This window comes from Arachis ipaensis, chromosome B1, assembly GCF_059453495.1.
Source record: "Arachis ipaensis isolate K30076 ecotype BB chromosome B1, ASM5945349v1, whole genome shotgun sequence".
Taxonomy (NCBI): Eukaryota; Viridiplantae; Streptophyta; class Magnoliopsida; order Fabales; family Fabaceae; genus Arachis; species Arachis ipaensis.
In genome coordinates, this window is record NC_142436.1 from 14707808 (window position 1) to 14735736 (window position 27929).

Sequence of the window (27929 nt, forward strand, 5' to 3'; positions counted from 1 at the left end):
GCAAACCTTTTTCAACAAAACGGAAAAAGGACAATGATAGTGGAGGTAAAACCTCAATAAAAACAACCAGCAGTCCCAGGTAAACAGAAATGAGAGTTCACGAAAAAGAGAAAATGAAAACCAACCTCGAAGAAAATTGTGAAAAAAGGGAAAGCACGTCTAAACAGCAAAAACACGGACGATCCTTTTCACGCTGGCAAAAGCAAAATTCTTCGAAAGACCAAGATAAAAAAATCTTAGAAGAAACAACCAGCAGTCCCAGGCAAACAAAAATGAGAAATCACAAAAAAGAGAAAACCAAAACCAACCTCTAAGAAGATAAAGAAAATTCGTAACATTAAGAAAATACTATCACCGAATTATAATCATCGACCAAGAGTCCAAAATTTGTTATGTTATTTTATGAGTTAATAGTCAAAATCGTCTCTAAAAGATACCTCGATCTCCATATTCATCCCTGAAAGATAAAGTTAATCAAAATCGTCCTTGAAAGATGACGGACATGACCACGTTCGTCCTTCCGTCATCTCCTTCGCTGATGTGGCTAACATTGGGTGACGTGTTTCGTTAACTACCCACGTGGACGACGCCTACGTGTACGCTATTGTTGCTGACAAGATAAGTATGTGAAAACAATTCAAATTAATCCCTTGGATGATGAACCCTAATCCTAAATTTGATGATAAATAAGTCACGGTCAACAATCATATGGCCATATAGTTGGGTAGAACTTGGAATTGTTGTGTTGCCGAGAGGATGGAGACGGGAAATGGAGGTCGTAGTGGTGGTGTGTCGTTTCCGTCACACGACAGCAATGGTTCCAACGCTTCAATGCGAATGAGGAGGAAGACTCATGAGGAATCATGTTTCTGCGGGTTGAAGGCTGTGATAAAAAAAATCTGGGATAACAGAAAACCCAGATAGATTATTCCATGCATGTTCAAGATACCGGGTGAGTGGTGTTGAAAAAGTTCAAGGTTTTCCATCTTGTTATGTGTTATTGGGTGTTTTTTCATTGTTTTCTTCTCTGATTTATCAATTTGCAAAAGGACAGTCACTGTAATTACTTTAACACAATTAATCTTGGTCGCTTTCTAACTGCCCATCATCATTAATAGTTTGGAGATCAAGATTGAAACCTGAAAATCAAGAGTACAATAGCAATTAACAAATTAATTTGCATTCCTTCCTTCTTCAGGAGCATGAGTGCCACCAACAAGAAGCACCCTCAAACATAATGGAATATTGGAACCAAGTGCAAAAATATACAGATCAGTAAAACCATTAAGCGAAGATGAGCAGACCTATCATTAAATTTAAGCACATTTTCAATAAAATTGGATAGCATTAATTTTGTTGAATATACATTTATTTGTTGCTAGATTCTGACAATTTTATGGTGAGTATATTCATTAGTTAAAATATTAAAAAATAATGGCCATTCAAGGTGTAATTTTTCTTTCAGGATTTGGGAGTTTTCAATTTTAGGATACTGTGCAAATATTCTTCTTTAATTTCAATGTCTTAAACAAAGAATTTCTTACAATTATTGGTCTTCATCTCCAACAGCAAACCTGTCCAGTGTCCACAGAGATAAAGAAGTAAATATCAAAGCTCAATGAACACGGTCAAGAAGTTTAAAGAGAGAAAGAGGGGCATACTCACATATAAAGATTTACATAATCACCAAGGTTAAGATTACCCTTGGATTCAATCTTGGCAGAAAAAGTTTTGAGTTGGAGCTTGACTCTGGCATAAGAAACAACCCCAGAACCAGAGTTAGTAGATGGCTCTCCCTCGAAAACATTTCCAGGTTCCATGAACATATAAATCAAACTTTCATCGCTAGTGTTGTGGCAACAAAAAATATACGTTACTTCTGCGGTCTTGTCCAAACCATCCACCCCCACCGTTGCCACAACATTCATCTTAGATAAATCATAAATATGCCACATTGGAGCGAAGTCAACAATCAGAAGATAATGACTGCATCCCAAACGAACAAGTTTCCTTGGACAAGATTCAGGAACTGGCGGAAAATTCCAATCAAGGTATTCCCAATTGTTAGCCTTGACGTCATATGACATGAGCCCTTGATGTTTATCACCACAAGAATACAATACAATGTGGGTCTTCTTGTGAGGCTTGGTGCTGTCCTCCCACAGAAAGTAAGAGTCAGGGTTCATGCAATATGACAAGAGAGCACTTTCGGGCACTTCCCTTGTTTCCCATAGACCTGATTTTAGGCTGTAAATATCAACCCAGCAATTTGCACTTCCAGTACCCCCAAAGATGTACAATTTGCCATCATAGGGGACTACTAAGGGTCTATCTCGGCGGCAGAACATGCTTCCACAAAACTTCCAACTCCAATTAGAACCCTCATACTTGAGGCACCACATCCTTGAGGGGTAATGATCATCCCAATTCAAACACAATTCTGGGTCAATAATATTCAGGTCACCACCACCAGCAAAGAAGAAGCTGTGACGGACAGAACAAACTCCTTGCATATATGGTAATGGACAATCGACCAATAGACCATCTCTAAGAGGCCATTTGGCAGTTACATGACCTCCATCTTCAAGATCAACAGTGCCATTCTTAATAAAGTTGGCCTCAGTTATAGTTAACATCCTGCGCATGATGGCTGATTTCCCAACATGATCTCTTTCAAGATTTATATTTTCCACAAACAGGTATAAGCGCTGCGTCATGGATAGCTTTGGATCAGAAGAACCAACATCCTGGAATTAGGGAAACAATCATATTATCTACGACAGAATCAAATCACCATAAGTTTACAGCAATTAACTATTAAATAGAAAGCTTTGCAGTGTGTTGATGATAAATTGAAACGTCATACTTATCCAGTTAAGTTTATAAGGATAAGAGGATGCAGAAACCGACCTCAGGATCATATTCCCCGCACATGGCATCAGCAGCACCTCCCGAAACAGCACCTTGCAAAACCCCAACAACACTTCCCCACCAGCTGTCAAAATCCGCGTTCAATTCAGCAGTGTCCCCCAAATCCCTAATATGATTGGCAGCCTTAGCCATCAAATTCGTGTCATCTCCAGAAGCCCCTTTGCCGGCGACAAACGCACTGAAACCGTAAGCATTCACAACTAACGATCCAAACTTATAGCCCTTCGCGTAATTGACGATCCGACCGGCGAACATCTGTGCTCCGAGAGAACGGTTGTCAGTGGAGATGAAATCTTGTCCGAGAAATTGGTTCCAAACTTCCGAAGTTGAAGCAACGAGGACGACAAGGTTCTCCTTGGGTAGGGCTTCGGGCACGTAATCCCTGGCATCTACGAGCTCCGTAACGACGCCGAACGACTCGAACAAATCGCAGAGGCACGAAGCTAGGGCTTTTGAGGTTCCGATTTGGGAAACAAATAGAATCTTGCCAGTTGGATTGCTTTTAGGTTGTTCATGATGGAGTCTTATGAGGTTCTTTTTGTGGGAGTAGAGGCGCATGAGGCGAGGCTTACAGATTAATAACACGGTTGTGGCAGTGGCCGAGACCACGGTCACGGTGGACAAGAGCAAGGGTACAGAAATATCTGCTTCTAACGACGACAACAACGAAAGTATTGCCATATTTCTTTTCTGCTTCAGAGGGTTTCCACTTTCCACCCCCCCTCCTCTTTTTTTCCCCAGTTGCTGAAGAGAGTCGGTGTGTGTTCGTTGATGGCAAAACAGAGGCGGTGGAATGAGAGAAAAGAATAAGTATGACACCAGACCCCCTCCTCTTCATTATAACATTTTTAGATTAAACTACCATTTTTATTAAAAAATATTTAAAATATTGATAAATTTATTAAAAAAAACTAATTTTATAGTCATAAATAATAGATTTTCGTTGATAAAATTATCCAAAAATTTTAAATTATCATTTAATTATTATATTAATTATCAAAAAATTCTTCTTTTATTTATATTAAGAATATTTTAAGAAATTAATTTTATAATATCTTTTATTTGATGTCTAATTTATTTTTTATAATAATTTTAAATATTTTTAATTTTCATATTTTTAAATTTAAAATTAATTATTTAATTTTTTAAATAATTAAATAATAACTTTTAAATACTGTAGTAATTAGTCAACATTATTTTAAAAATTAAGAATTTATTCTTAAAATATACATAATGATAAAACATATTTTTAATTTATTCTTAAGAATATTAAGATCAATTCTCAACCATTTATTTATATATATATATATATATATATATATATATATATATATATATATATATATATATAATTGGTATATATATATAATTGGCTTTGAATATATATAAAGGCATATTAAGTAGGACCGTTAAAATGGGATAAATTTATTGGGCCAATTTGTTTACCTATTTAAATAGGTGAGTTTTATTTTTAAAGTTAAACCTGTTTAAATTTCAGGTTAATCTGAAAAAAATGACGGGTTAAACAGGTTAAATGGGTGATCTGTTTATTTATTTTTTTTTTTTTGCATTTTTTCAAAATAAAAAATAGCACTTTTAGAGGATATTTTTTCGTTTCGATCCATCAACTAAACAAATATTATTTTTTAAAGGTTTTTTTTCTAAAAGTGATATTTTTTATCAAAATATTTTTCAAAAAATAAAATAAAAAGATAAACGAGCTGGTTCATTTAATCCATCAAGCTGACCATAAATGGCTCAGGCGAAAAAATTATGGCCCTCAAATGAAGCGAACTTAAATGGTCTAGCCCATTTAACTCACAGGCTTAACGGCCCGGACTTAAATGGACTGTTTCACAGCCCTAAAAATAACTTCTGTTCTGTTACAGTGATATGTAAAACGTGTACAACAAGTAGCACGTGATAGAGTGTCATAGTTTTCTATTGGAAGTTAAATGGGTTAACGGTAATTAAAAATGTAATAATTACGGCCATAAGTCCATATATTATAGTATTGGTAAGTGGATTAAGCTCATGTAAGTTAGTCCCAAAAGAAAATTTATTTTGTGGTTTTTTTTTGTGACTGAAATAAATTAAACAAAGAAAAACAAAAGAAACAAAACAAGGAACTGCTTAAATAGAGGGACAGTCCCGTTTAAGACTACTCTTAAACTCCTCCCAAGGTGAAAGAAGCTCCACATGCGAAAGTTGTAACTTCATCGCCATCTTTGCCATAGTATCTGCCACCGTGTTTGCATCTCTCATAATCAAACGAAAGTCAACACACCAATTCCAATGCATGATATCTCTTATTTTGAGCACCATTGGATCAATAAACCCAAAACCATCTTGAGTAACAAGATTAAATGCTTCCACACAATCCGTCTCACAAATAACATCTCGTTGACCCACATCCCAAGCTAAGAGATATCCTCTCCAAATAGCAAACAATTCTCCTTGAAGAATACTATTACTCTCAATCATTCCCAAACACCCCCTTTGCCAGCTCCCATTACAATCTCTAATAACACAAGCAAAACCAACACTATCACCCGAACCAAAATAACTAGCATCACAATTAATCTTAAAAGTACCAATGGATGGGGGATTCCAAAAACCATTTAGAATAGAGGGAAGGGACATACGTTGTAATTCAAAAATATTTCTAAACTCCTTTTCTGAAGTTAATGCCAGACAAATGACTTTTTCCGGAGGCCAAGTTTCATGGGGATTAAAGATGTCGTTATTCCTTGCTCGCCATATCCACCAAAGTCCCGAAAAGAACTTGAACGGGTGCTCTCTGCTATGATACAAGAACCAGTTCTTCAAATCCAAAGGATGACAAGGAATATCCAACCTTTGCCAGACAAGCTGAGCTTTTGGACAATCCCGAATACAATGTATAACTGATTCCTGGCTAGAAAGACATCTTGGACACCTATCTGATGACGACATCCCTCTTCTAAAGCGAAAACTTGCAGTAGGAAGAGCCTCCTTAAGACACAACCAAGCCAAAAACTTATGCTTTTCCGGAACAAGCTGACGCCAAAGCCAAAGCCAATTCTCCCTCTCCTCCCAACCAAACAGCTGCTTACACAACCACAAGTAACCATTGCGTGAGTCATAGACTTTGGCAGCAGACTCACTCCAATACCAACCCACTTCCGGACCTGCTTGTTCATCTGGATTGTAAGAGAGAATATTATCTTTCAGATTTTGAGATAAAGGAGAATAAAGAGTATCCAAATGCCACCTACCAACCAACCAAATATCCTGTATCCGGAGATTCGAATCTGAATATGGACATAATCCATCTCATTAGATAACTGTCCTTCTCTCCTCCAGCTAGAAAACCAAAAATTCTGGTTCAAATCTCCAATACACCAAGCAAACCCATCCTTCAACACTTTCCAAGCCTTGCAAAGACACCTCCAAATGGGAGAGTCCTTGTTCTTAGGATAACTAAAACAGTCATATAGAGATGATCGGTATTTGGCATCCAATAATTGGACCCATAGCTTGTTTGGCTGCTGGAAAAAAGTCCAAACTAGCTTCCCAAGAAGAGCAATATTTACACAATAAGGATCTCTAATCCCCAAACCTCCATATTTTTTTGGAGTAACTAGTACCTTCCAACTAACAAGATTCAATCATCTTCCATCAACTTGTCCTTTCCAAAGAAAATTCCTCATCATAGACTCCAATTTACTAATGATTCCTTTGGGAAAAATAGAGACATGCATCTGGTACGTGGGAATAGCAGCGGCAACAGAATTAACCAAGCAGAGTCTACCAGCCCGATTGACTAAACTCACTTTCCAGCTTGCTAGCCTACTCCGAATCTTATCCAGGACACCATTGAAAGCTGAACGAGTCACCCTAGAATGGCTAAGGGTAACTCCAAGATACTTGCCCAAATCCTGGACAAATCTGATAGAGGATACCCCAGTGAAAACCTCTTTTCTTGTTGCAGAGACATTCTTGGAGCAAAGCGCTTTAGACTTCTCCACATTAATCTTCATCCCAGATGCTTTGCAAAAAGTTTCTAAAACCAACATCACATTTTGCACTTGTCTCTTTGTAGCTTTACAGAATAGAAGCAAGTCATCCGCAAACATTAAATGGGATATTCTTGGTCCCCCTCTAGAAATAGCAACCGGCTCCCACAAGCCCAAATCAACCTGATGACTAATAAAGCATGCCAGTCGCTCCATACACAACACAAAAAGATAGGGTGACATAGGGTCTCCTTGTCTAAGACCTCGGCTAGGAGTAAAGCCATTCAGACGACTCCCATTCCAAAGAATAGATAAGGAAGAAGCAGTGACACAATTCATAATCAAATTAAGTGTAGGAATAGGAAAACCAAAGCTCTTAAGGGTATGAGCTAAAAACCTCCAGTCAACTCTGTCATAAGCTTTCTCCAGATCAATCTTAAAGGCCAGTGTGCCTTTCTTTGATTTAGTCTTCTTCATAATGTGGAGGACTTCTTGAGCAATAATGATGTTGTCAGGAGTTCCTCGTCCCGGAATAAATCCTCCTTGAAGCGGGCCAACAATCTCCGCAAGATGAGGACGAAGCCTATTAACAAGGACTTTCGTGATGATCTTGTAAACTACATTGCAGAGACTAATCGGCCTGAAATCTTTCATAGATACCGGTGATTCAACCTTTGGAATGAGAACCAGTAAAGTCTCCAACATTCTCGGATCAAGAGTAACACCGGAGAATGCCTGCTTAACCATCTTCCAAACATCAAGACCAATGATCTCCCAATATTCTTTGAAGAAGAAAGCTTGAAACCCATCCGGACCTGGAGCTTTAAAAGAGTTCATGTGAAAAACAGCTGTTTTGACTTCCTCCATAGTAACTGGTGCTGTAAGATTATTGCAAGCTTCCTCATTCAGAGAAGGAAGAGGCACATCACCAAGGCAACCCAAATCAACATCATCCAAATGACAGAATAAGCTTTTATAGAAAGACTCTGCTTCTTGACTCAGAACCTCTGGATCAGTTTCCCACACTCCATCCTTGAGAAAAAGGCCATGAATCTTATTATGCTTCCTTCGCGCAAGAGTTTGAATATGAAAGAATCTTGTATTCCTATCCCCGAACCTTACCCACTGCTCTCTGGACGTTTGGAACCATAGGAGCTCTTCTTGCACTAGAGTATTATTATAATCATCAAGCAACTGTTGCTCTTTCTGACGCAAATAAATACTATCCACCACTTCCAAACGCTTTTGTAAATAATTAATCTGCTGCTCTAATTCACATTTCTTAACAAAAATGTTACCAAATACCTTCGAGTTAAACTCTAGTGAATTCTTCTGTACTTCTGAAAGCTTGCCATGAATTCCTCTATTACCAGACCACCATGACTGGTTCACAATATCTTTATACCCAGGATGAGTAGCCCAAGCAGCAACAAATCGGAAAGGTCGATTTCCTTTAGGCTGAGGACGACCTTTACAACGCACCAGAATAGGGCAATGATCAGACTGAAGCCTATTTAAAACTTCTGCATAAGCCTCTGGAAAGATAGATAACCAACTACTATTTATACAGACTCGATCAAGCTTTTTTGCCACGTCAACATAATTTTTCACCCTCCTGTACCAAGAAAACTGCCTCCCGATAGTCTTCAGATCAAACAAACCACTATCCCCTAATGAAGTAGCAAACATGTCTGCTCTTTGATGAGAAAATTGACAGCCCTTAGATTCATGAGAAAATTTGACTTCATTAAAATCACCAAGAACAATCCAAGGTCCTTGAAAAACCATGGATTGTGTAACAAGATAATCCCAAAGGAGAACCCTTTTATTGAATTGAGGACTGCCATAAATACCACTACACCTACAAATTAAATTATCAAAGTGAACCTCAACAGTAACACCCTGATCAAAAGCATCAATGAACTTACAACAAACACCCTTCATAGAGGATAGAAACCAAATACCTCCCTTATGCCCCTCTACCTCTACTATACCAACAGAGTGATACCCCAACCTTTCCCAAAATAATTTTAAATGCTGAAAAGGGGAGTGAGTTTCAACCACAATAAAGAAAACAGGTCTAAATTTCCTAACAAGTTCCTTACAATGCACCTGGGCTAACTTATTAGAAGCACCCCTAATATTCCAAACAATCATATTTAAACTATCCATAAATAATAGGGACAGAATAAATAAGAACATAAACTCTAAACAGAATTACCAACCTCAATAGGTGGTTTGTCCTGCGGTACTGGCACACTCTGATCCTCAATAATTGCCACCTTTGGACCCCCTGACACTGCACTTGCCATGCTTCTATCTACTAAGGTTTCCTCCGTTGTGCCACCATTTTTATCAATTGGCGAGTTCTGCAAGGAGGAAGGCCGAGGACGCTTCCGTAGAGAAATTCCACGACGTGCAGGAGTTCTGCGCGATGGAGATGGCGCAATTTCATGTTTTTCTTGCTTCCTCATCCTAATGCCAGTTGATTTGCCTCCATCACCATGCAAATTGGGCCTTGGAACCCTTCTCGAACCAAACTTGTGCTGCTTTCCATCTTGGTCCTTCAAACCTGATGACTGGCCCATTGTAAATTTTTTCTTACGTAGCACTTGTTGCCAGCCCTCTCCATCATCCATGCATGCCTCATTAACAAGACCATCAGGCACGTGAGGAGCCAATGATTCCGTAACCACATCCTTCCCTTTAACAACTCCTAATTTCTCACCCAAATCACGAGCTTCTGATTCAACCTCTTTTTGAATCTCATGATTGTTGTGTGGCACTAGTGTTGGGGCTTCATTATTTTTTCCATCACCAAAGGAATTTATGTTTCCTTCCAAGGACTCCTTCTCCATGCACAACGATTTATCATGCCCATACCGTGCACAAGTAGCACAAATCAATTGTAAACTCTCGTACTCCACTTCATAAGTCACACCCTCCACTATAATATGTTTGATTACAGGCAACTCAAGATTAATTTGAACACAAGCTCGGGCATATTTTCCTCTTTCTGCAAGCTTAGTAGCCAAATCTACTTTCACCGGAATCCCAATTGCAGAAGCAATTCGCAGCATTGCTTGTTCCTGGTAGCACCAAATTGGAAGTCCCGAGACTCGAATCCATACCAGCGTTGATCCAAAAGATTTTTCGCATGGCCTAAAATCCACATCCCATGGCTTTACTGCAACATAGTGACCGTCTATCAACCACGAGCCACCAAGAATGACTTTCTCACGATCCCCAGCAATATCAAATTTAACCAAAAAATATCCAAATCCCACATCCAACAAATCAAACCCTCCTTTGATGCGTCATACTATCCGGAGCTTATGCATGAGAGCCGTATAGCCATAATACTTATCCAGCACCTTGATCACGATGGCTTCCTTATAAGGTTCAGCTAGACAGCTCTTTGCCTCCTTGGTAAAACTGACACTTGGTGGACGAGAATCACCCTGCTTACCTGTCACCGTCGCGATACCATCCCCAGATAAAGACCCTACTAATGCAAATGCCTTAGACTTTTCTGCACCAATGACTTTATCTCTAAAAGAGACCTTGGATGGCTTTCCTAACCCCTCTCGAGAAGAACCCTCCTTAACACCAGATACATACCCACCCACGCTCTCCCCCTTATCTCTTCCGATGGCATGGCCATCTTTCTCACCGTGTTTCACCCTCAACCGCTCGCTCCCGCTTTCTCCTTCTCTCATTCTCTTTGAGTACGGAGTACGTTAACACGTTACAATTTATTTTGTGGTTTGAGTTGAAGAAAGAAAGTTTAAAAAAATAGAAAGTAAAATTAAAAAATAAATAAATAAATAAAAAATACACATTTGAAGTAAAAAATTTAAATAAAAAAAATACAGGACTTGGATAACGGAAACAAAAAATTAACGATGCTGTTAGAATTATATAGATAAATTGTGTTAGATAATTTTAGTAGAAAAATATAATAAAAAGAAGTAAAATGATAATACCAAAAATAAAAAAGTTATATGAAAAGAAGAGTAGTTTGATTAAAGATGTGGATGAAAATAAAAGTGGATGAAAGCAAAATGAAAAGAAAGATTATTAAAAATTATAATGAATAATTGAAAAAAAAATAGAACAAGTATAAAATGCCACATTTAGTAATGTTGTGATAGTATCTAACCAGAATAATTTTGATTATTTTAATTTAAACATAGTTGTAAATGAAGTTAAGAAAAATGTTATAGTAAATTACAATTTGATATTACAAATAAAGTTGAATACAAATATGAAAATAATAAGTAATTAAATATAAATATAATTGATGATATTTTGATGTAGAAGTAGTAGTAATTTTGCCAGAAATTTGGGTTTTAATTAAATATAAGTATAATTGTATTTTAGTTTTATGTATGTATATATAATGTGGTGTATTTAAGTGAATTTGTATATAAAAAGAGAGGAATTATTTATTTAATTTTGTATTTCTTTAGTGTGCAGTCTTGCTAAAACTATAGGAGAACAAATTTGTTTAAATAAATTTCATAATGTTGGAATCAAATTAAGAAAAAATCAAATAGAAGATGCGTAATTAGTTAGAACGTTTTTTTAGGAGTTCATGATTTTTTTTTTAAAGTTGGATTTTGTGGCTAGTTAGAAATTTATTTCCATTGTAGTTATTTCTATTATTTTAGTAATTTAATTAGATTTGTGGATATTGTGCTTATTTTTTCATGTGGACTAGAAAAGACAAAATGTCTAATAACTAATAAGAGACAAGTTGGAGGTATGTCCCTGCATTATATAAACCTAATTTGTAAAGAACATTTCTTTCTCTCCTAAAAGAACGATGTCGAACAAGTTATTGAGAATAGAGAAAAAAAGATACCACCCGAACAAAGTTTTTTATTCATCCATATAGAACGATCTACCAACAAAAATAATAAAGCACATGTAATAATGACCCGCTATTATTTTTTATTATGGGATTTATAATTAAAATTAATCTACAACATTAAACTACTTTTATTTTTAATAATAATAATAATTTATAGCAATACATAAAGAAAATAGAAAAATTTGGTCTCCAATTTTCGCTTCCTCATCTTAACCCTATTAGTAAAGAGCAACTGAAATATCTTTTTATTTTGAAAAAAAAAAGCCAAAAAAGTAAATTATCAATTAACTTCTTTTATTTCGGTTACTTTTCTATTCTACGCATAACTTCTAATCACTTCGTCTTCTTTCTTATCCCATTTTTTTAGGTATTTGTCTATTTTTTATTAATTTTTTTATCTCTTTGTATCTTTTTTTATTTATTAAATTAATTATATATTACTTTTATTTTTTGTTTGTCTCTAAGAAATTGCAAGAAAAAAATGACTCATAATATGCCAAAAATTTTTTCATTTTTATGATAATTATAAGAAAAGTGGTTATAATTTTTTTTTTACCAATCTGTAATAATATGAAAGATATTTATTTATACTAGATTAAGACACAGTTAAAGAAAGATTGAGAGTTAATGGAGTATATATTTTTTGCATTCATATGATTTACATAGAAAATTAAGAATGAAGCAATTTTTTAGGGAAAAAAAGGTATACTTTAGAAGCGATGAAGAGAAGGAAATAAAATAGTCTTAATTTATATGGATTAATATTCGGTATATATTATGTGATATACTGACTTGTAATTCGATCTCAATTTTTAACAAATATAAATAGAGAATTCATTATATGTATACATGTATTTTTTTAAAAATGATATTATAAAATAATAAATTAAATTTTTTATTTATAATATTATTTAATTGATATATATCTCACATTTTTTTCTCATTCTTTTTACTATTTCAACTATTAAAATTTATAATTATTTTTTACTCTTTTTTATTCTTCCATAATTACTTATTTGACTATCCTGATGTTTACTTATCTTCACATAATATTTTATGTATATATTGATTTACATAAGATTTTTGAATTTTTTTAGTTATTTTTAAAGTATTATTCATTTTTAAGTGTAACTAAAATTAATAATTTAATATAAATTGATAATTATTTTATTTTATTAATTAAAATTATGATGTGATTGTTATTATTTTTTCATTTAACTAATCATAATAATACAAAAAATTATTTTTTTGAAATTTTAGAAAATATAAATGCAATGATCTTTGAATTATATAACTTAGGATTCAAATATGGTTTTTTAAATGCATATTGATTGGAACTAAAAAAAATATTGTAAAAATATTACATAAATAATAAAAAATATGTTGATATAAATTAAAATAAGTAAAAAAAAATATAAAATTTTACCTTTTATTTTATGGTACAAAAATAATATATAATAATATAATAAACCATAATGCTTTTATATAAAAAAATATAAAATTTTTAAGATAAAATGAAAAGATGTGATATTTTATGAATTAAATAATTTAAAAAATACTTATTATAGAGGAAGTTAAAAATATTCTAACTTAAAAAAACTATTTAATAAAATTAAGAGAGAGAAAGAGAGAGAGGGTGTTAAAATTTTTTAACTAATAAAAAAAATTAACACCGTCAACCTATTAAATTTGAGTAATATCAAGTGAGAATTAAAAAACAAACCAAAATGATAAATTCAAAGGTTTTCTATCTTTTTTTTATATAGTGTTTTACTTTAAGTAATTATTTTTTATGGATAATATTTAAATAACAAATAAAATAGTAAAAAGATTTGTATTAGTTATAAAAACTAATGTCATCCTTATAGTAAGATCGCATCTTTTCAAAACATATAAAATGAAATAATAAATTATGATTTAATTAATGTGCACAATAAAGCAAACATGATATAATAGCAGTCAAATATGAAAAGTAATAACAACCTTGTATTCTAAGGTATTATATTAAATTGTACCTTAAATTTATAATTATTAGTTAAAAACTTACAATAATATACTATTTTTATTATATTAGTTAAATTAATATATTTTTATATTATTTTTTAGGATTACTAACATTAAATTTTGATAATTTGAACAAAATTTTTAATGCTTTATGTCTTAAGTTTTTTATTAATAGAACAATAAAATTACTTAACACGCACGTCAAATAAAAAATTATTACTTTTATACATCTAGATATTCAAAAGAGACAAAAATGAATTCTTTTAATAACACTTTAACAACTCATAAAAGTTAACATAATGGATTGTTATAGATCAAAGTGATAGATAAGATTGAAAATTGTGATAATAGTACTTGGTGATAATTAATTACATTCCGGGAAAGAAAAGGTGGGAGAAAAAAAGAGAGAAAGGAGAACAAAGCAATATAACATTTGTGCTGAAACAATGACAGATATGTGTATAGAGAATAATAGTAAGAGAAATAATAGTGTGTGATACAATGAAGGAATATAATAAAAGTATAAATTAATAATTTGAAAAAAATAATAAAATTAAAGATAATTGAATATAAAATTTAAAATTATTCATGAAAATAAAGAATGCTTTAAATATAATGTTTTAACTTTGCTTCATAACTCAAATGACATAGTCTTCCTATCCTCACCTAGAGGTTTCGGATTTGAGTATCAATCCTAACGGTTGAAAAAATAAATAAATAAACTTAAATAATGTTTATAAATAATTACTTTAAATGTTTATCTTGATTTTGTTACACATAATAATAATATAATAAATTTTTAAATATTTTATTAATTTAAATTTATAAATTCTATATGTTCTAAAATTTAAATCATTTATAAATTTTTATATTTATTTTAAATTTTTAAATTATTTTATCAAATTTATAATTTTAAAAATAAAAATTAATCTTTTAAAAATAATAAAAAAGCGGCTGAAGCCGCTAGTAATAATAATAATAATTAAGCAACAAATTTTCAATATTTTGTAAAGTTTGGAATTGAAGCAAAATCTGTAGATCTTGAATTTTGACTCTAAGTATCACTACCATTAGATCCTATATGTAAGTAATACCGTATGGAAAAAAATGTAGTAGAAAAAAATGGTATAACTTTAGGTTAACATATATAAATTTTTATTTTGAGCATATAACTTTGTTTATGTTAACAAATACATACATTTTAATTTTGAGCATATATATATTCCAGCAAAACGTAATAATGTAAGAAAAAGGTTTTAGAATAGAAAAGAATAAGAGAAATTTTTAGAAGAATTAAATGAGAGAGATAATTTTATTAAAAAAAAATTTAAAAAGAAAAGATACAATTATTAATTTTTTATTTGTCAATTACATTTCTATTAAAATTAGTAGTATCAAAAAATATTTCAAATTTAATATTATGAAGAAAAAAATTATATAAGGACTGATTTGATTAATTTTAAAATTTTAGGAATGAAAAATGACTTACGTCTGGACTTTCAGGAACTATTTTAATTATAAATAATTAAACTTTTTTTACATGTCAAGTGATATGTCACCTACGTGTTACTGACCTGACATGTCAACCAATCAACTTGTGACACGTGGCACTTAACATGATACGTCATCGTCCAATTGATGGAAGGACTAATTTGACTTACATTTTATCTTTTAGGGACTAATATGACTAAAAAAATTATTTGAGAACTAATTCAAAAGATGAAGCATGAGTGATTTTTTAGGACGAATTTAACTATTAACCCGAATAATAATATTAGCAAGATTTCATTGATTAAAGAATACCAGCAAATGCTGCAAATCGTCTGTTACATCTAGCGCCCAAGCACTATCTGCCGATGCAACAAGCTGCATCACAGCAGTAAAGAAAGATGAAAACATGAAAAGCCAAACAACAGCGAGAAATTAAGAAAACCCATTCGATAACTACCGTTATAACTAAGATTCATTTAATATCTTGTTTTGTAAAATTTTTACATGCATAACGCCAACCTCATCTTCAGTCTTTCCCAATCAGGCCAACTAATAACGGATCACATCCAAAACTAAACTACTTAAAAACAAAGGAAAATTCTCCTGTGCTGAGTGAAGATCCATCCCCACCCGCTGACGATGCATGTCGCTCAAACGCGTGTCCAAAGATGATGCCAACAAAAATTATCGTGGCTCCCTCAGTTGACAGTGTCTGTGTAAGCCAACAAAAGTTATTGTGGCCCCCTCAGTTGACAGTATCTGTGTAAAACTGTAAATTGTGGGTACTTAGCAAATGGTTTAAAGATGATAATTAATGCAGTTAAGGATAATATAATTATTGTAATTAATAATATTTTATGTGAAATAGACGGGGCTGTAAAATCTTTTTTGTTTGGTAAAGCTGGGCTAACCAAAGTGATTAGTAGTTGACATGTAGATGTGGTAGTATAGATGTGGTGGACACAGTATATTTGATAATAGGTATACATGATGCATGTCCCATTACTTTTATTATCCGAGTCCAATGGTAGAATTAATTTAAGTTAACTTGTATGTTAAATTTTATAGGTTTTGAAATGTTTAGATAAGTTTAAGGGGATATTTTTTGTCTTTTAATTTGATTTTTAATAAAAGATAGGATAATCTTACAATTTGTAATTTGTTTGTCTTTTTTTTAATTAAAAACATTAAAAAAAATAAGGGATGATAACGCTATCCTAAAACTCAAATAATGAAATGGGATTAAAAAAAATGAATGATTAAAATAGTTGATTTTAATATTATACAAAAAATATAATATATTATTTTTGGACTTTAATAAATAATAATATTAAAATAATTATTTAATATCTTAATAATTTAAAAACGTGGAGAATAAAATTATGAATAATTTTTTTAATGATATTATAGCAGTTGTCATTTTCGTGCGTTAAATTAATCATTTGAGATTTGCTTGATATATATTGGATCAATAAATGTAATTATACTAAATTATATATATTGTTGTGGAATAAATAAATAAAGAAAATAAAAAAAAATGTTGTATCAATATGTGTAGTAATTCCTGTTATTAATTATTTTAATTTTAGACTCACATATATTTAAATTAAGTATATTTTTTATTAGTCATGATTATTATTATAAATATAATTAAATATGTATTAATAAAAAAATTAAATATTTTAGTAAATAACAATATAATTTTTTTAAGATTATATAATATTTATTAATATTATTTTTCGATAAATACATATAATATGTAGTATATAATAATATAATGAATATAAACTAATGAGTTGGTTAATAAAAAAAATATTTATTTTAATTTAAAAATAAAATTAAAACTGTGTTTTTATGAAAAAATACTAAAATGTTATATTCTTATTAAGTAATAACTAGATTATCAATTGTTGAGTAAAATTTTTATTTGACTATGTTTAAAATGTTAGTGAAAAAGAATATCTATTCACGATATGAGCTAAATTTTTCTTAATTCTGTCGGATTATTACTGTATACAGTAGTAAAAACCGCTGAAAATAGACATCAAATAAATACAACCGGACTAATACAATTATATTTCTTTTAATTATTTTAATTAATTAAGTAGAACCATAATAAGGACTAAAATTAGTTTCTCTTAATGAAAAAGAGAGAGACACGTTATGTTTTTATTTATTGTTTATAATACAAAAATTAATCTAAAATTACTTTTTAATACAAGTGGGTTATAAATAGAAATTGAGATGAATTTTCTACTAGAAATTGTCTAAAGTGATACTGAACAGTAGCTAAATAGTAAATGATATAGATTTGACCTTAATAATGAATAATAACGATGGAGCCATGCTACTGTGCAAGTACTAAATCAAATAAATTTTCTAACCAAGTTTAATATTAAAGTACTTTATGTTGGTAATACATAAGAATAAAACAACCGTTAAAAAATATCAAATAACATATAATATGTGAAATACCTTTAGTCAACATTTTATTTTATATGTGTCAATAAAAAAATTAAGCACTATATTTTTTAGTTTTACGGTCATTTTTTTTGTATCAATACCGGGTAATTATAAAAAACCTATTTTAGATGTGTGATATATTTTTTTATTTTATTTGTAGAATAAGATATATTTATTTGTAGAGTTAATTTCTCAATATCTTTAATTATATTATTAGAGTGCTAAATGGTTAAATAAGTTATAAGAAGTAAAGGTTGTGTACTTAGCGTGCGTACCTTACTGATATAGCACCTACTCGTCCCATCACATCTGCGTCACTTCATATTGCTTCTGTATTTCCTTAGGTAGACGCGTGTTCCCACCACCTTGGAACACGCAGCATCAGCACCTGCTGAAGAATTTGCCTTCAGCACCATAGCAACTCCCACAAACAAAAAATCAGACCCAATGCGAAAATCAAACAAAACAGAGTAATAAAAAATACCAATTTGAGAGCAGAAAACAGCTTGGTTGACAGAAAATATAAGCCTCAATTTCTGTTAAAGGGCGAGGAGGTTGGTCATGGTGCCATTCAGCTCCTGCCTATTAACTATTTTTAATATATTTTAATTATCCTATCACCACATAAGAATAAACATAAAAAGAAAAGCCACCACATAAGAAGATTAAGCATGTTAACTAAAAAAATGCATAAATGAAAACAATAGATAAATATGTAGATTTGTCCAACTCCGATAACAAATATCTATCTTTTTAAAAGTAATATGTATACAAATAGTGACTAGCCAAAACTAAGAATTCCAAAATATTTTGCTTCTGCTCCTCAGAAAGCCATAAATATTGTCTCACAGCATCTGCAATACCCTGCAATGATAAGGATAACCTCAGATTTGTTGAAATATCATTTTTAAGTGATAATTCAAAAAACAAGATGACTGCAACATATGCATTTTCAAAAGCCTCATAAAATTAAAGGAATTAGCACAATATACAATAGATTCCTCATATGCTGTCAACCTATAGGTTGAATTGTTGTGCGAATGACTGTATTAATTCTTCAATACTGAAAAAAAAAAGTTAAAATAAGTAAAAAAATAAAATACAAATTAAACAACAAAATAATAAATTACTAACAATGTATAGTTTGCTTCATGTTGAAAAATACTAATCGCGGTGTGTATGCTTGGTAGAAAAACATCATAATGCTTGAAAAACAGTTTGTGAATTTTAAAAAGACAATTGACCTGCAAAAAATCATAAAAATAAATATATAAAAAAAATCAATCATACAACATATACACAAAAAATCAGCCATTTCAATTACCTTTCCGTTTCCACCGAAATCAGCGTGGTGAATACAGTTCCTATAAAATCTTATTAAATTATGACTCTGACGGTACTTTTGAGGCCTCACCGTAAAATCTTGCTGTTCATAGAAATAAACATCAACTAACACCTTCTCATTGCAAAGTTCACCACCCCATTTCCAGTAATTGTGAGTGGATTTAACGATTGCCGGTGGGGGTACATTACGGTGGTACAACCAATTGATTGCCTCCAAGAATTGTATCCTTTTCCTTGCATCCCAAAAGAGGATTGGATCAAGACTCCATTTGATCGCGCTACGTCAGTTGTCCTAAATTAAAGTTATTTTAGCTTAAGAATACTTCTCAATCATTTAAACAAAAATAAAAATAAAAAAAAGTAAAAAGAAAGAAAAATATCGCAAATATTCGCTGAGTTGCAGTAAACACAAAACACGAACTTCCTTGTTAAATGATTCAGATTCAGAAGTCCCTATAAATGGGAATGTGATAACTTTCTTGATGATTCTCCCCAACCCCAGGGCATCTGTCTCTTGAAGATAAGATATAGATCCACCTTGTTGCTTCATGTTGGTGAGAATTCCACATGTTACCTTTTTATTATATACTTTAACTTTAATGCAATCAGCGTCTGAATAAGTAGCTGTACTCTCTTTTTTCATTAGCCAAGATGACAAATCATATTCAAAACTATCTGATACCACTCTTTTCTTTGACAAATACAAACAATGCATTTGTAGAAAGAGATTGCCGTCGTAATAACTGCATAAGACTTGTCTCTCGTATCAATTCTTCAGTTTATCTAAGTCCCAATTTTTAAAATATTGACCAACACTCACACTATGTGGAAGAGGAAAGAGTTCATATCTATCTGAAAAACCACTTCTTGCCTTGATATTTCCATCCCCTCTTGCACACCCTCATAATGGTAATAGAATTGACCTTTTTCACATGTTTTAAGCAGGGATCTCAATCCTACATAAGTTAAAACACGTGACATCAAAATAAAGAATATTACAACAATTAAGACACAAGCAATTTTAAAATTTGTAATTTAATTATTTTGCAAGTAACACAAGATTAATTTAATTGATAAATATTATGTCTTAGTTGTGTTTAATGTATCTAATCTTTCTTCTTTTGATATATATGCAGATTTGTCTCTATTTTAAACATGCAATAATTAGTAAATTAAATTCTTTTAATTTATATATTAATTTAACTTATATTAATTTATTATTTTCAATTTCAATTAGTGATTAATGAAAATAAACACAATAAATTTTAATACATACTGACCTGAAGCCATATTAATCAGCAACCAACACCTTTAAAAATCAGCAACAAAGGACAATTATTAGAACCAAAGTCAAAATGACAAATAATTCAGACACTAACCAATTAAAAAACATTTAACTAATCTAAAAAACTAATACTCACCAATAACAAATAGCAATCTCGGAATCTTAATTGGAGCTCAAAGGAAGAAAAAATCAAAGAGAGAACCTTCAACTAAAGAGAGAGAGAATTATAATAAGAGTAGGAGCCCACGGCCCAAAACAAGAACTCGAATAAATGTTCATGATAGAAGAGATTGAAATTCTAGAAAAATTGAGTATAAATGGCAAAAATATTGATGTACAAGGGGAATGAGGGAAAGCAAAATGCATGCAGAAGTTCAACAAAAAAGGTTACAAGTCAATGTACCTAAGGCTATACGATAGTTAGAATAACCAAACCGGTAATCGATCCGGTCATACGACTAGGTCACTAGTTCACTGGTTCAACCGATGGATTACTCGTTGAACTGGTTGACTAGGTCACAATTAAATATAAATATAAAATTACAAAAAATAAGCTTAGAAAATTAAAATTCAAAAATGTGTCTTCACAAATACACTAATAACAACCAAATGTCAATTCTTAAACATAGCTAATGATATAAAAATAGAAAATAAACTAGCCACTAAAACAAATACTTTCTCAATTTAAATGAAGCAATATAAATAAATCTAGTCCACGGAATAATCTCAAAGTTAGCATCTATATCTTCATCAGACAAATTTGATGCCTTTGGCAAAGGCTACACTTATTTGCCTTTGCCTTTGGATCCAAAATTCTCAATCAAGTCACATTCCTTTGGCTGCACCACACAGCCACCAAACAAGTGCTTTAGTTTGTCATGGTGCACCATCTTAAAGTTATAGTAAGAGTTAGAAAAAGGGAGATACAAATAACGTTGGGTCTTGTAAGCTTTTTTGAAAGGCCCGCATTTCTAGTTATAAAAGATTTTAACTTTAACAATTCTAAGGAAAAAATATTAATTAACTCATACTCTTAAAAAATTAAATTGGTTCGCAAAATTATTCAAATGGATAATTCATTGAAAATGAACAATCTTAAACTATAAATAGATTTTGCCTCTAACTATATGATGAATTTAGTCTACCAAGTGCCATTTTCACTAAACTTAACCCCTTAAATAGAATTAAAAAAAAAGCCTTGTAGTTTTGTCTTATGGCATAACAAGAGACAAAATGAGACAGCATAAAATATGCAGGGTGAAACCAGAAGCTATGTCTGTGTATGTTAATCAACCAGAAGCTATATCCAGAATCTTTTTTAACTGAGAAAGAGAGTTAATACCTGGCAGCTTCTGTGGTTTATGTAAAGGAACAAATTTTGCACCGATCGCCAATGCAATTGCATACCAAACATGAATCCCCCTAGCTTCCACTCCTACACAAAAGAGTAAACCATATTAGAGCAGAAGAAGGATCACGGGACATAAAGTAGTACAATTTCACATTTACTTCTTTCTTTTTCATTTACTGTTCATTCATTCATATTTTAGCCAAGACACCATTCAGAAACACAGTCAGTGTATGACAAAAGTGGTGCGTCTCTCTTTAGTGCATTCTGAATGATCCTATGTTCTGTTAAAGTTTAATTACTCTGTTGGTCTCTATAGTTTCGCGAAATTTTCAATTAAGTCCCTATCCCTTTTTTCCTTTTAATTGGGTCCCTATACGTTAAATTTTTTTTCAATTAAGTCCCTACCGTGAGGATAACGTTTAAGATAATGGAATATTCCATTTAAAAAACGAATATTCTTATGAATTAGTTAGAATAGCTAGTTGAACATACATCTATTTTTTTAAAATACCAAAAGAACCCCTGATATTTTATCCCAAAGAAAAAAAAACCCTATCCAGCCCTAACTTGCTCTCTGAAGGTCGTGTGCACTGCGCTTCTTCTCCATCGGTCCGTAGTCTTCATCCATAGTCGTCGTCGTCCGTGGCGGAGGCTTGGTGGTCGTCCGTCTGTCGCATCCTTCTCCCTGCGCTGCTCTGTTCTGCGTTGCTCTGTTTTGTGGTCTTCTGCGTTGTTTGCCCGTCGAAGCCCTCGCCTCGCCTCGCCTCGCCTCGCCGTGTCGCGCTCACCGTGTCGCGCCTCACCGCGCTGCCTCGATTTGTCAAAACAGGTGACATTAAAATTAATTTTTTTTCATTTTTTCGATGTTGATGAAATGTGTTTATGCATATGTCAATTTTTTCGAAGATGATTAAAATTGGTTTGCTCTAGTTTTAGTGTTTGATATTCATATAGATTTTTTGTTTTGAAGTAACACTTTTTAGGATAATTCTTGCTTAGATACTATCGTTCGTTTTTTACTTAAAGTGATTGGATCAAACCTAGTTGTTGTAGTAGTAGTAGTTATGACTTGTGAAGTTCGATTGGTGTGCAAATGCAATAAGGTTTAGTGATTAATTTTGAATACTGTAAGTATGCTCTTAAGTATTAATGTAAAGTTTATTATGCTATCATTACTCATTAGATTATATTATATCAAATGTATGTGTGATTGCCGAGACATGGATTCCAACAGTAAAACCTTTTTGATGAGTTGATATATAATTTGGTTATACTTAATTTACTTGGATAGTAACTACATTAAAATGTTTTGCGGGCACGAGCGAAACATGACATGACAAATACTGTTGTTGCTGGGTGTGTTACTGGAGGTTCAATATCAGCAAAAGGTAACCTTATTTGCATTCATTTATGCCATTGAAGCCGCACTAGATACGTAAACAAGACAGACTTGGATGTCTTGAAGTTCCAGTTTGCTTTTTATACTTTACCTTAAGAATTTAGAATATTTAGTTTCTTGACATTTTTGGTGCTTGGAAGAATGTGTTTATACACGAGAAGTGGCAACTGAAGCCTAAGGATTTTGCAGTCTTAGGTGGTAAGGTCCTAAACCTTTAGATAACCATTGAACAAAATTGTGGCTAGCCATTGATTTGAAGTCTTATCTCTAGTCTTATGCTTTTGTTTGGGAGATTGATAAACTTAGAAAGGTATTGATTTCAAGCTTTGCTCTACCTCTGACATAATCTGTAGTTCTGAACGTGTAAATTACCTTAAAAATTTAATACTAGAATATGTTTGGTTGGAGGATAAAAATGGGTTGGAGATTTCCAGGATGATCTGAAGAACTATAATTACTTTGATCCTAAATGTGGCATGAATACACTGTTTTCAATTAAGATTTAAATGTTTTTTATTTAATTAAAAAATCTGTTCTCTGCCTTTGTTTCAGAATGCTTTGGTGTTGCTTTATGATTGTAGGTGGTCCAAAAGCAGCATGTGCTGGTTGTGCTGGTTTTGCGGCATTCTCAGTCGTTATAGACAAGTTCTCAGACAGGCATGAGTAGCTACCTATTGAATTGAAGTCACCCAATTTTGCATTCATTAAGCATAGCATGGATTTTCATAGTGATAATCTTTTGCCCATTTGCTAAAGGGCACACACAAAATTGTAGTATTTTATTTTACATCGATTATTGCTTATTTGTATATAATATCAATTGGTGGATGCATTCCTCCAATTCCAAACTAGATGTAAGTATGCTCTTAAGTATTAATGTAAAGTTTATTATGCTGTCATTACTCGTTAGATTATATTATATCAAATGTGTGTGTGATTGATAAAGACACATTATATTCTATGAATCCACACAAATGTAAAATGTTACATTATCATAATGAATACTTGAAGGATGAAAACTGAATTTTATATATGCTTATTACTTCTATTTCTATTTCATTTTATCCATTTTTTTTTTTAAGTTCTTAAGATAAGGTATTTTGAAAGTCAAAAAAAAAAAGAGAAGGTATTTTTGGTACAATTTGTATATAAATAAGCAAAAGAATGATAGTGACAAAATAAAAAGGATTATAGGAATATTTTTCATGTCTTAGAATCATTGAATAGGAATTATAGGAATATCTTTCATTGAATATTTATAGTTTCACCGAATTTTCAATTAAGTCCCTATATTTTTTTTTCTTTTCAATTAGGTCCCTAAGGGTATAAAAGTAATTTTACAATTCACTAACATTTTTTTGACGTTTAACGTTAATAGGGACTAAATTAAAAAAAATTAACATATAGGGACCCAATTAAAAGGAAAAAAAGTATAAGGACCTAATTGAAAATTTCGCAAAACTATAGCGTCCAACAGAGTAATTAAACCTTATGTTAACTAATGAACTATGAGTATGGCAATCTGATATTCTCTGGCTCCTTGATTTATTTGCAGGAAAAGTATGGTCCAAAGGAGCAAGTCAAGAATGGTGCACTGCAAAGCCTAACAAGGATGGCAACAAGCAAAAGCCTGTTGATATCAATGTCGGTTTGTCCGAATGCCCTCCATGGTTTTGTAGGTATATATACACCATTTCAGTACTTTCTAATATTATTGGAGTTGCTCATAGGCGCTTGTTTCACATTATAAAAGTGAAACTTACTGAATATTCTTCCTAGTATTTGTTAAAACTTAAAACACCTTATTCTTTGGTACCAAGATTTTCGAAAATAACTTAACTTGAAAACAGTACATCTATTTCTACAGTTCTACATGTTACTTATTTTAATCAATATTTCCAACTGGCTAACTATTGCACATAATGAAATAATGAATTATAACAATTTGCTTTTCTTTCTCTGTTGGCTATTTGAACAGTTGTATTTTGCTTTGTCATGAATTGTGTAACTCTTTTTCGTTCCTATTCAAGGTTTTGAAAACCGGGCCGGTCATCAAACTATTATAATGACTAGTTTATTAGTCCAACCGGTCAACTGTGGTTCAACCGAAATAACCGTTTTATAATTAAATAATAAATAAAATATAAATAAACACACTAAGATTAACAAAAATTAACTATATTTAACTAAGATTAACAAAATTTTCAAATATAATTTTAACAAGATCAGCACAATAATTAACGTGCTTCAACAAAAAATTAACAGAGTTTCAAACCAATTTTAACAAGTTCAACACATCAAGGTCAATAAAATGAATCTATCTAGTAGGGGCTTAATTCTATTAAAGATTAAGGCGAGGGAATAAACTTTGGGCCCCGAGGTAAGATATAGAGTGTGCAGTGACTGCCTTCTCCCCGTCCCCCCTTCGTCGGGGGGTGCTTGTGTGGGGGGTGTGCCACCTGAACCTGAAATCGGGCTTGAAGCTCTCGCCTTACCAACGAGCCGACAGCTGATGGCTGTTGGCCAAAAAACTTGAGCGCCCCTACGCGAGCCTTATTGAAAAGGTCCCTTACTATAGAACAAAGCAAGGGATTGAGCTGCACAAAAGCCTAAACTCCTTACTCTAACATCACCCCTATAGAAAAAAAAGACACTGAATGAGCACTGTCAACTCTCCAATTGCTTAATAACCTCCTTTCCTTCCCAACACCTTCAAAGTAATCTCTAGCTCATCCCACAATACGTTATATCAATTAGAAATTATCAACCCACATTAATTTTGTATGCAAAAACAGTTTTAACATGGAAAGCTTCATTGCAAGAATGCAAGAATTCAAGTCGGTGTGCAGGTCCTCGGACAGCAAATCAATACAAACATTCAAGAAAAAGAAAGACAACACAGCAACAACACAACAAAGAATCAAAGGAACATTTAAAAACATAGCAACAACACAACACCTATAAGAACATTTAAAACAAAGCAACAAAGAAAGAAATATCTAAGAATCAACATAACTTGAACGTGTATGCTCAAAGAATCAAAGGCTAAGCTTCACTGGGAAAGTGAAGAACACCCAACTAAAGGAAACTTCAATCACAGCTTAAACAAAAATTCACAATCCCTTTAAATTGAAGTAGCAAGAAACTTGAGAACTAAAACAAGGTTAACAAGGTTAAGCAGTGAACTAAATCAGCGTAATTTTAACAAGATTAACGGAACTAAATCAACTAATTATTGAATGATTCAATCCAAAACAAGAAAACAGTATAATACAGCACATGAGTAAAGCTAATCAATGATTCAAATTTCAATATGAGTAGCACTAATAGAATCCAAAAAAATCAATGTTCTAGGAGAATCTCAAAAAAAAATCATTGAATCAAAGTTCTGGGCAAAGATCGAACAAAAATTTTTTAAAAAATGAAGCCATTGCCTTCGTGAGTTCGAGGAAGACGCACCAATTGTTGAACGAGGAAGAAGCGCAGAGCCGCAGACGACCGGACGAAGACACAATGGTGTATAAGCACAACAGACGGCGGCGTTAAGTGAGACCCTTGCGGCGGTGGGGGAGTAACCTAGGGTTTGTGTTTTGGGGGTGGGGGGCTGTATACATGTATCTGAATGAGGAGGAGGAGAAGTGGGGAACCTGCGCGACGGAGGCTTCCACGTTCGCACGATGGCTGCACAATGGAAGAGAAGGTTGCGATGGCTGCGGCGCTATGGAGGGGACGTGAGGGAGCAGGCGTTGGCTGTTCGAAGTTCCGACGGCGGCGGTAGCAGGTGGGGGCTGGACGGACGACCTGGAGATCGATGAGGGAGCCCTGGACTGAGTGTGAGAGAGGCACTGAGGTAGAGGCGCGTTCTGGATCTAGATTCGGTTCTGGAGTCTAGACAATGGAGTCTGGTCAGGGCTAGTTAGTGTGCAGCACAGTGAAACGTCGACGTTTGGTTCCTTCTTAAAAAAATCGGCCGGTCACGGTTTGGTTCGACTGACCGGTCCCAACCGGTTTTTAAAACATTGGCAAAACCCTTGAAAAAGAAAAATATTTAGTTTGTGAATGGCGGGCGCTTGGTATAGAAAAACGTTGTGCACTAATACTAGGGGTGTTCACAGTGCGGTTTGGTTCGGTTTTTTAGAAAAAAGTAATCCAATCCAATTGTTTAATTAAACTGCGGTCGATTTGGTTCGGTTTTTTATCAAGACCATCCGAACCAAACCAAACCAATTGAAATCGGTTTGGTTTGGTTCGGTTGTTCGGTTTTTCAAATAATATATGTTAGATGTGTTTTGAATTTAGCAACTATGTGCAACTTTTCCCACTTCTTCATGAACATACTTCACAGTATCATTTCACCAAATCTCTATAACACTCAAAAACACAAATCTACTGCTTCCAGCTAGCAGGAAAAGAGTCTTTATTAAGAATATATGCACTTCTCTTTTCTACAGCTTTATAAAAGTTCAAAGTTCAAACAAAACTCAACAGTGAGCCAATTGCTAACTCACCAATATGAATCTAACTTCAGCATCTAAATCAGTCTCAATAAATTCTCACCAAAGCTATTTTGCAGTTTTTCATTCAAACAGCATGTGAACTTCTAAGTAACACAGATGGCCAGTAAAAAAGCATATTGATAGTTTATCTATGGAGAAAATTTGAGAACCACAAACCTATTGGCACATAGGTAAGACGCCTTATGTTCTTTTTGCATTTTGAAATCTTAGACTACGTTAAAAGAAAATTTTGAACATAAAACAAGCCATTTAACTTACAGTACACTCCAA

The 27929-nt window shown here is 32.6% G+C and overlaps 2 protein-coding genes and 1 long non-coding RNA gene across 3 annotated transcripts; all 3 read right to left on the minus strand.

The window, feature by feature from the left end:
• Positions 1-321: 321 nt before the first annotated feature.
• Positions 322-3777, minus strand: LOC107625681 (uncharacterized). Its single transcript, XM_088501102.1, has 4 exons — positions 2911-3777; positions 1666-2747; positions 1545-1574; positions 322-1139 (listed from the first exon to the last, which is right to left on the minus strand). Exons 1-3 carry the CDS (start codon positions 3610-3612, stop codon positions 1547-1549), a joined length of 1812 nt encoding a protein of 603 aa, XP_088357228.1. The 5' UTR covers positions 3613-3777; the 3' UTR covers positions 322-1139; positions 1545-1546.
• A 14739-nt stretch (positions 3778-18516) lies between these two features.
• LOC148575789 (uncharacterized) lies at positions 18517-19822 on the minus strand. The gene is made up of 5 exons (XM_088502555.1): positions 19491-19822; positions 19088-19385; positions 18898-19007; positions 18756-18807; positions 18517-18627 (listed from the first exon to the last, which is right to left on the minus strand). Exons 1-5 carry the CDS (start codon positions 19820-19822, stop codon positions 18517-18519), a joined length of 903 nt encoding a protein of 300 aa, XP_088358681.1.
• A 5482-nt stretch (positions 19823-25304) lies between these two features.
• Positions 25305-27007, minus strand: LOC107625705 (uncharacterized). Its single transcript, XR_001617360.3, has 2 exons — positions 26602-27007; positions 25305-25777 (listed from the first exon to the last, which is right to left on the minus strand). It is a non-coding gene; the product is annotated as an uncharacterized LOC107625705 (long non-coding RNA).
• Between the last annotated feature and the right edge of the window lie 922 nt (positions 27008-27929).